Genomic DNA, 9,960 nt, shown 5'->3' with positions numbered 1-9,960 from the left:
GTTACCTGGGATGCTGAAAGTCCATGGCAGACCATTTGGAAGTGGGGGAGCTGAATAACAGGGACTTTCTGTTCAGTTTGTGATGTTCTCCTTCACAGCTAAGCATAAACAATGTCAGCTTAAGAATTAAAATTGGGAGAGAGAAAAAAAAAGAAAATGTATTTTTGGGGTGTGTGTGTGTGTGATCTATATTCCATTTTGGCAGCAAAATGCACTATCAAAATGCGCTTGTATTATGTACTTTGTTTATATGGTGCAGTCACTGTGGTATGTTGTTGTTCATTCGTTCAGTCGTCTCCGACTCTTCGTGACCTCATGGACCAGCCTACGCCAGAGCTCCCTGTCGGCCGTTACCACCCCCAGCTCCCTCAAGGTCAGTCCAGTCACTTCAAGGATGCCATCCATCCATCTTGCCCTTGGTCGGCCCCTCTTCCTTTTGCCTTCCACTTTCCCCAGCATAATTGTCTTCTCTAGGCTTTCCTGTCTCCTCATGATGTGGCCAAAGTACTTCAACTTTGTCTCTAGTATCTTTCCCTCCAGTGAGCAGTCAGGCTTTATTTCCTGGAGGATGGACTGGTTGGATCTTCTCGCAGTCCAAGGCACTCTCAGCACTTTCCTCCAACACCACAGCTCAAAAGCATCTATCTTCCTTCGCTCAGCCTTCCCTAAGGTCCAGCTCTCACATCCGTAGGTTACTACAGGGAATACCATGGCTTTGACTAGGCGGATCTTTGTTGCCAGTCTGATGTCTCTACTCTTCATTGTTTTATCGAGACTGGACATTGCTCTCCTCCCAAGAAGTAAGCGTCTTCTGATTTCCTGGCTACAGTCTGCATCTGCAGTAATCTTTGCACCTAGAAATACAAAGTCTGTCACGGCCTCCACGGTTTCTCCCTCTATTTTCCAGTTGTCAATCATTCTTGTTCACTGTGGTATAGTAGTTTGAATACTGTGCCCCAAGCAGCCAGGCATCAAATCACTATTCAGCCATGGAAACACACTGGCAACTTCATTGGATTAGATAATGAATCCATTTTAAATCCAGTTTCTGCCTCCTGCAGAATTCTTGGGTTTGTAGTTTAGTGAGGCTGTTAGAGCCTCCTCCTTCAACTACAAACCCCAGAGTTTATTTAAAGTGGATTCATTCTCTCGTGTGATGAAGTCCAGGGTCTTTAGTAAGCCACAATCTCTCAGCCTGAGTAAGGATTAGGTAAGGATAGATTTTGTCGTTTGGGAGTTGTAGTTTCTGGGATTTATAGTTCACCTACAATCAAAGAGCATTCTGAGCTCCACCAATGATGGAATTCAACCAAACATGACACACAGAACTCCCATGACCAACAGAAAACATTGGAAAGATTTGGTGGGCATTGACCTGGAGTTTTGGAGCTGTAGTTCAAACAACTATGGATTTGGACCAAACTTGGCACAGGTACTCAATATATCCAAATGTGAACACTGGTGGAGTTTGGGGAAAACAGACCTTGACATTTGGGAGTTGTAGTTGTGGGAATTTATAGTTCACCTACCATCAAAGGCAGGGGTCCTCAAACTAAGGCCCGGGGTCCAGATGCGGCCCTCCAAGCTCATTTACCTGGCACTCACTCAGGGTCAACCTAAGTCTTAATTTATTTGAAAGCACACAACAACAACAATGTATTGTCAAAGGCTTTCATGGCCGGAATCACTGGGTTGTTGTAGGTTTTTTCGGGCTATATAACCATGTTCTGGAGGCATTCTCTCCTGACGTTTCGCCTGCATCTGTGGCAAGCATCCTCAGAGGTAGTGAGGTCTATTGGAACTAGGAAAATGGGTATAAGCCATTGAAATCCACAAGCATGTGGACAATTTCAACAGAAAGGAGGAAACCATGAAAATGAACAAAATTTGGCTACCAGTATTAAAAAAACTCTAAAATTAAAACAGCAAAACAGCAGAGGGAAAGCAATCAGGGACATCTAATCACCTCTCAACAAAAGATTGCTCCAGGCAATGCTAATCAAGGTGGTCAGTTGAAACATTCACACCTAGCTCCAGCAGACAAGAGTCCTTTGTCCCAACCTGGTCTTTCCACAGATATATAAACCCATTTTCGTCGTTCCAACAGACCTCACTACCTCTGAGGATGCTTGCCATAGATGCAGGCGAAACGTCAGGAGAGAATGCCTCTAGAACATGGCCATATAGCCCAAAAAAACCTACAACAACCCAACAACAATCCTATCTCATCAGCCAAAAGCAGGCCCACACTTCCTATTGAAATACCAATAAGTTTATATTTGTCAAAATTGTTATTCATTTTAATTATTGTATTGTTTTAAGTGGGTTTTTATTTTTGCATTACAAATAAGATATGTGCAGAGTGCATAGGAATTCATTCATGTTTTTTTCAAATTATAATCCGGCCCTCCAACAGCTTGAGGGACTGTGACCTGGCCCTCTGTTTAAAAAGTTTGTGGACACCTGATCAAAGGCATCAGTGATAGAATTGGGCCTCACCAACGATAGAATTGAACCCCACCAATGTGTTAGGGATTCCTCATCTTCAGAAGAGGAAGAGGGGCAGGAATCAGAAGGAGAATTGAAATCAGACAATGAGGTCTTGCAAGTGCCCACATTTCTGGAAAGGCAAAAGGAAACAGAGCACAGACACTAGCTAGTAGAAACGGCGAGGTAATTATGAGCCACCCTAGCAACTCCTGCATGGGGAATTCAGGGCTATAAATCAGAAGCAGGAGCAGTTAGCTTTCGCTGGTAACAAACAACTCTGATGGTGATGTCTTCCCTCCAATTGTACCTGCTTCAAGTCTGTTTCTAAGTATTGAGTGATCCTTGACCGCTGTCTGATGTAAGACTGCTGTTTCTTTTGGACTTTATCAGAGACTTGAGTTTTGTGTCTGCATTAAGACTTCCTTGCTTTCTTTTGCACTTTTCAACTGCATTTGCTGATCTTTTGTGTTTGCTGAAGTAAAGCTTTTTACTTTTACTTTCAATGTTGTATTAAGGCTGTTCTTGAAGGGTAAATCAGGACACAATGATAGAATTGGGCCAAACTTCCCACACAGAACTGTCATGAATGACTTTTCAATTACTTTGAAGCATATGTTCCTGTTATTGCAATTTCCAATGTGAGAGGGTATATCAGATTACAGAAAAACATTTAGACATACAGCTTCTCTGCAACTACATTGGATTTACAATTACATGGCTAACAAACAAACAAAGGGGAATTACATTTTCACTCAACATTCAGCATTCATCCTCATGCACCCAAATAGTCTCCCTCCTTGGAGAAGTACCTGTTAGGCCAGACCCTGCTTTCCTGCAGCCTGTCAAGTCATAGTTCCATAACACCAAAACTTCTTTCTCTAAGAACAATGCCAAGGACCAGATCTTTGTTTTCCATACAGCAGAACCTGACTCCCTGCACAAAATCTAAGATTCCAGAAGCACTTCTTCCTCTTCCCTTGAGAAAGAAGCCCCAAAGTGACCAGACTGCTCCCTTGCAAATCTGCCACTCCATGGTACACTATCTCTCTCCTTCCCATGGAGCAGAGCATAGTGGGTGGAACAGACTCTTCTATGGATGGGTGGGTGGAACAGACTCTTCACAGCGCTCTATGGATGTAGGTGATCTACAACTCTCAAACTCAAGGTCCATGCCCACCAAACCCTTCTAGTTTTTTTCTGTTGGTCATGGGAGTCCTGTTATGCCATGTTTGGTTCAATTCCATAATTGGTGGAGTTCAGAATGCTCTTTGATTGTAGGTGAACTATAAATCCCAGCAACTACAACTCCCAAATGACAAAATAAAGAAAAATTGAGTGAAGGACATACATTGGGTTGTTAGGTGTATGCTGTCCAAATTTGGTGTCAATTCGTCCAGTGATTTTTGAGTTCTGTGAATCCCACAAACGAACATTACATTTTTATTTATCTAGAAGATTCCCACGCAAGCCCAAGTAATGAAGGTGGAGGCATTTCTTTTCATTCGACCCTCCTAATATTCCATAGCACTGAGCCTTGGCAGTTCAAGTGGTGACAAACTGCAAAGATTCCACAGTGTAGAGATGCATGGTCTAGCAGTGGGAAGTGATGTAAGTCACCGTGGGCATCCTGCTCTCTCTGCATGCTCTTCTTGGGCATTCTCCTCTGCCTAGGAGGCCAGCGGTGTCTCCTTAAGGGCAGGCAGAGGGACGGGCGAGTGAGTGAGTGGGAGGCCCGGCTCCTCCTCCCTCGCGTGGGATCCCTTGCCTTACAAGGCCACAGCCAGGCGGGTCCCTCCCTCCTTCCTTCCCTCCGGAGGAGAAGTGGAGCCAGATCTAGAAGCAGCAGCAGCAGGAGGAGGAGTAGGAGGAGGAGGCGAGGCGAAGAGAAGAGCAGAGGAGGCTGGAGGCGGTCAAGCAAATCAATCCTCTCCGTCGCAGGGAAGGGAAAGGAAGAGAAGAGGCTGGCTTTTTTCCCCACGCAGCCAGAGCGTGGAAATGCCCCAAGCAGGTAAAGAGATGGGCAGCACTCCACGGTGCACATTCCCCAGTTTGCCCTCTTCTCTCGTTGAGGGTGCATCTAAGATAGAATGAAGGCAGCTTGACTCCACTTTAACTGGCATTGCTCAATGCCATTTGGGGAGTTACAGTTTCACAAGGTCTTTGTAGCCTTCTCTGTGCAAGAGTGGCAATGCTTCACTAGACTGCAACTCCCAGCATTCCATAACATTGAGCCATATTCAAGTGGTGTCAGACTGCATCCATTCTATGTCTATATGCATTGGGGTTGCATCTACACCAGGTATGGGCAAACTTGGGCTTTCCAGGTGTTTTGGGCGTCAACACCCACCATTCATAACAACTTAAGCGGCTGAGGGGGAAAAGGAAGGGGCCTGAGGCTGATAGGAATGGTGGGAGTTGAAGTCCAAACACCTGGAGGGCCCAAGTTTGCCCATACCTGGTGCAGATGCATCCTGAGAGAAATCCTTTGGAGCCTCTTTCAATAAATGCCCAAAGGTGAACGTTATCTTGTTGGAAATCCCATTAAAATGGTTGCCTTGCGACCTCATTGAAGAAAGGTGTGTAGGTAATGTTTACGTGCTTCAGGTTGCACTAATTGTCCAGAGACCCCCTGCGTCCCACCTCGAAACTTAAGATGTTCTGGGGAGGCCCTGCTCTCGATCCCACCTTCGTCGCAAACACACTTGGTGGGGACGAGAGACAGAGCCTTCTTGGTGGTGGCTTGAGGTTGCACTAATTGTTCTGAGACCCCCTACATCCCACCTCGAAACTTACGATCTTTTGGGGAGGCCCTGCTCTCGTTCCCACCTTTGTCGCAAACGCGCTTGGTGGGAACGAGAGACAGCCTTCTCGGTGGTGGCCCCCTGCCTATGGAACTCACTCCCCAATGAAATTAGGTCAACGTTTTCCTTCAGGAAAACATTGAAGACGTAGCTATGGGACCAGGAATTCGGATAGTAGGTTGACAATAACAATGATGATAATGCTATGGAAAATGGACTATGGACAGGCTTTGGATTAAGTTGTTGATTGTAGAACTCAGACTTAGACGTGGACAATTAATTCAATTTGCACTATTTTAAATGGGTTTTAATCTAATTTTAATGTTTTACTTATTATGTAACTGTTGCTTTATCTGTTTGGGCATTGAATTGTTTGTATTTGGGGGGCATTGAATTGTTGCCGGCTGTAAGCCGCCCTGAGTCCCCCTTCGGGGGTAGAGAAGGGTGGGGTACAAATATTTGAAATAAATAAATAAATAAGACCAAGGCATTTTTTTCCAATATCGGCTTTGGTGGAGGGGAAAAAAGGTTCTTGGAAATATGTGACCATCTTGGGTTGTGCTGTGAGTTAGTTTTCCAAGCTGAATGGCGATGTTCCAGAAGCATTCTCTCCTGATGTTTCACCCACATCTGTGGCAGGCATCTTCAGAGGTTGTGAGGTCTGTTGGAAACTAGGCAAGTGAGGTTTATCTGTTCGGCAAAGGACAAAAGAGATCCCCTCACTTGTGCAGGAGTCTACTGCATACCATGCAACTGTGGAAAAGTCTATGTAGGGACCACCATAAACAGCATTGCTCAGGCACTGCAGACTAATTTAACCAGAGAAATCAGCTAAAGCAGAGCACCTGATGAATCAGCCTGGACACAGGATATTAGCTGAGAACACAGAAATGCTGGACCACTCTGACAACCACCATGTCAGGCTACACAGAGAAGCCATTGAAATCCACACGCCTGTGGACAATTTCAGCAGGAAGGAGGAAACCATGAAAATGAACAAAATCTGGCTACCAGTATTTTAAAAACTCTAAAATCAGGACAGTAAATAAAGAGAAACTCTCAAAGAAACATATGAATTCCAGACAGGAAATAATCAGGGCCAGCTAACATATCCCAACAAAGGATTCCCCCAGGCGGGAAGCAGCCAGGCTTTGAAACTGCAAGACCATTAATCAAGGTGGCCAATTGCAACATTCACACTTGCCTCAAGAGTTCTTTCTCCCACCCTGGATATTCCACAGATATATAAATTTCCAGCAGACCTCACAGTCTCTGAAGATGCCTGCCATAGATGTGGGCAAAACATCAGGAGAGAATGCTCCTGGAACATGACCATACATTCCAGAAAACTCACTGCAACCCAGTGATTCCAGGGGTGAAAGCCTTCGACAACAAAATGTGACAGTCTTCCTTGCAACCTATGGCCCCTTCTATGCTCTAATATAAAATACAAATTATTTGCTTTGAACTGGATTCTCTGACAGTGTAGACTCATATAATCCAGTTCAAAGCAGATAATGTAGATATCCTGCTTTGAAAATCTGGATTATACGGCACTGTAGAAGGGGTCTATGATGTGGCATACTGCAACTGATATTATCTTGTTCTTGGTCAGATTCCTCTCCCCCTCCTGCCCAGTCCTGTCTTAACTGGCTCTCTGGAGGTTCAGGCATGGGTCTGTCTGGTCTGCATATTTAAACTGGGGCTGTCAGGGACTGGATCGAAGACTTCATCCTCTTCCCCATTGCTTTCCTCCTCTGTCTCAGTGACCCACAGGTTGTTTTGTTTGGAATACTTGGAGTCTGCAAAGTGAATTACATTTCAGTGCTGGGAGTGAAGAGAGAGGCTGTGTTGTGATTTTGCAAGGAATAATATTTGAGAAACAGCACGGAGAATAATAACTTGCTACTTTTAGGGAAGGTCAGGAACTCGCTGTCTCTTTGCATAAAGCAGAAAAGGTTGTTGTGAGGCCATGTTCCAGAAGCATTCTCCCCTGATGTTTCGCCCACATCTATGGCAGGCATCTGCAGAGGTTGTGAGATTATTGTGACCTCACAACCTCTGCGGATGGCTGCCATAGATGTGGGTGAAACGTCAGGAGAAAATGCTTCTGGAACATGGCCACACAGCCCGGAAAACTCACAGCAACCCAGTGATTGCGGCCATGAAAGCCTTTGACAACACATCTGCTATATACGGTTTTTGTGCATTAGCATATCTTAGTTCCTAACAGTTCAAAGAGATATCTAGGTATATCAGTCTAACAGCTGAAAACCCTAATTGCCTTGCATGAATACTAGTGGATATTATTTACCACTAAGGAGATCGACCCTCTCCCCAGCACTGCACAGTGAAGTCTGGTGTGATTTTGTTTGTCAATAAAGCAGGTTGTGTGAAGACGCTGCATATATAAAGTAAGGCAAGATCCCTGCTTCTTAGGTTGAATCTACATTCAAAAAAAAAGAAAAAAAAGAATCTACATTACATAATCAATGCAGTTTGACATCACTTGAATTACCATGGCTCGATGTTATGGAATTGTGGGAGTTGTAGTTTTGGGAGGCACCAGCACTCATTGGGAGAGAAAGTTAAAGACCTTGTATAACCACAACTCTCGCCATTCTCTACCATCGAGTCATGGCAGTGACAGCGATGTCAAACTGCATTCCTTGGGGCTGAATGGGCAATGTGATTTGATTTGTGCATTTCTCGCTGGCATTGCTGCTGCCTGGATTTGATGTTCCTTTGTGCTTGCGTTGCAGAAAACTTGATCGGAGTGGCTGGCTCTCAGTGCAACTTCCCCATTCTTATTGCTTGGTCTCATGAAAATGTATTCACCTCCTTGCTTATTTTTAAAAGGGCCTGGAAAAAAAGAGAGTTTAGAGTCAGGGAACTTCTGTTGACATCCCTGATTGTTTTTGCAGGACGTTCCGAATAGATGTTATTTGAATTCTGGGGCATTTACTTCTGTTTCTGATTTTTCTTTTGTTTTCACAAGAGACAGTAAAGCTGTAATTCTCATTATGCTTATAGCAGATTAAGCCCCCGGGAACAGAAAAGAGACTGGGGGCCCTTCCACACAGCCCTATATCCCAGAATATTAAGGCAGAAAATCCCACGTTATCTGAGTGTGGACTCTGATAGCCCAGTTCAAAGCAGATATTGTGGGATTTTCTGCCTTGATTTTCTGGAATATAGGGCTGCATGGAAGGTCCTTGGGTTGCTATGTGTTTTCCAGGCTGAATGGCCATATTCCAAAAGCATTTTCTCCTGACGTTTTACCCACATCTGTGCCAGGCATCCTCAGAGGTTGCGAAGTCTGTTGGAAACCAGGCAAGTGAGGTTTATATATCTGTGGAATGTCCAGGGTGGGACAGTAAATAAAAATCAACATTCAAAAAACAGGAATTCCAGACAATAATCAATCAGGGCCAGCTAACACCTCCCAACAAAGCCCCCAGTCAGCACCTAGCCACCTAGGAGCCCCCAGTGGCACAGTGGGTTAAACCCCTGTGCCGGCAGGACTGAAGACCGACAGGTCGCAGGTTCGAATCCGGGGAGAGCGTGAATGAGCTCCCTCTATCAGCTCCAGCTCCTCATGCGGGGACATGAGAGAAGCCTCCCACAAGGATGGTAAAACATCCCCTGGGCAACGTCCTTGCAGACGGTCAAATTTCTCTCACACCAGAAGCGACTTGCAGTTTCTCAAGTCGCTCTTGACACGACAAAAAAAAAGCACCTAGCCAGGCTTTGAAGCTGCAAGGTCATTAAATGCTAATTAAGGTGACCAATTGCAACATTCACACTTGCCTCAAACAGACAAGAGTTTTTTTTCTCCCACCCTGGACATTCCACAGATATATAAACCTCACTTGTCTAGTTTCCAAGAGACCTCACAACTTCTGAGGATGCCTGCCATAGATATGGGTGAAATGTCAGGAGAGAATGCTTCTGGAACATGGCCATACAGCCTGGAAAACTCCCAGCAACCCAGTGATTCTGGCAATGAAAGCCTTCGACAAGACACAAGAGAAGACTGATTTTGAGTAAAGTAAGCTAGGAACTTGCTGTAAGTCACTTTCTGCAATAAAAGAAAACACTAACTTCTAAAACTGGCATCAACTGTGGTTAATAAGTAATGAAGGTTAGATAGAAATCTCCCTACTCTTAATTTATTGATTTTTTTGGTCTTCTTTGTCAACTAGGTAGCCAAAAACAGCATCTGCAGCCAGGGAGGCACTGAACAGAAATCACAGTGATTCACTTTCCAGCTGTGGGTTCCTCTGAACGCTTCCCCACCAAGGAATTCCTCATGCCAGCCCCACCCTCCATGTTGGGAACCAGGTGATGAAGATGGATGTACTGCGCCGCTCCTCTGTCTTTGCTGCGGAGGTGATGGAAGTTTTCGACCGGACGCCCACCGACAAGGAGCTTGTGTCTCAGGCCAAGGTGCTCTGCAGAGACTTCATCCACTCCCGGCTTATGCGGGCTGGCATTGGCTGGAACAAGCCTGAACACAGTGTGCCTGTTCCCGGGGGCAAGTTAGCGGAGGTATCAAACATACTTCTCAGATTAGGTAAGTGCAAAACTGCCAGAGACAGAACAATCTTCACATTGGGTCATGGGATATATGTGCATGTGCTTATGGTGGAGGTCCTTTGCAACTGTA

At 45.1% G+C, this 9,960-nt stretch overlaps 1 protein-coding gene across 1 annotated transcript in view; it reads left to right on the top strand.

Moving 5' to 3' along the window:
• Positions 1-4,225: 4,225 nt before the first annotated feature.
• BOK (BCL2 family apoptosis regulator BOK) overlaps positions 4,226-9,960 on the top strand; it is a 35,852-nt gene continuing 30,117 nt past the window's right edge. Inside the window, exons 1-2 of the mRNA XM_060767960.2 lie at positions 4,226-4,498; positions 9,497-9,867. Of these exons, the coding sequence (XP_060623943.1) occupies positions 9,639-9,867 (229 nt within the window). The 5' untranslated portion in view covers positions 4,226-4,498; positions 9,497-9,638. The remainder of the gene's footprint in view (positions 4,499-9,496; positions 9,868-9,960) is intronic.

Source organism: Anolis sagrei, chromosome 3 (genome assembly GCF_037176765.1).
Source record: "Anolis sagrei isolate rAnoSag1 chromosome 3, rAnoSag1.mat, whole genome shotgun sequence".
NCBI classification, from domain to species: domain Eukaryota; kingdom Metazoa; phylum Chordata; class Lepidosauria; order Squamata; family Dactyloidae; genus Anolis; species Anolis sagrei.
The sequence above is the reverse complement of the archived record's forward strand: the minus strand, read 5'-3'. Positions and strand labels throughout refer to the sequence as shown.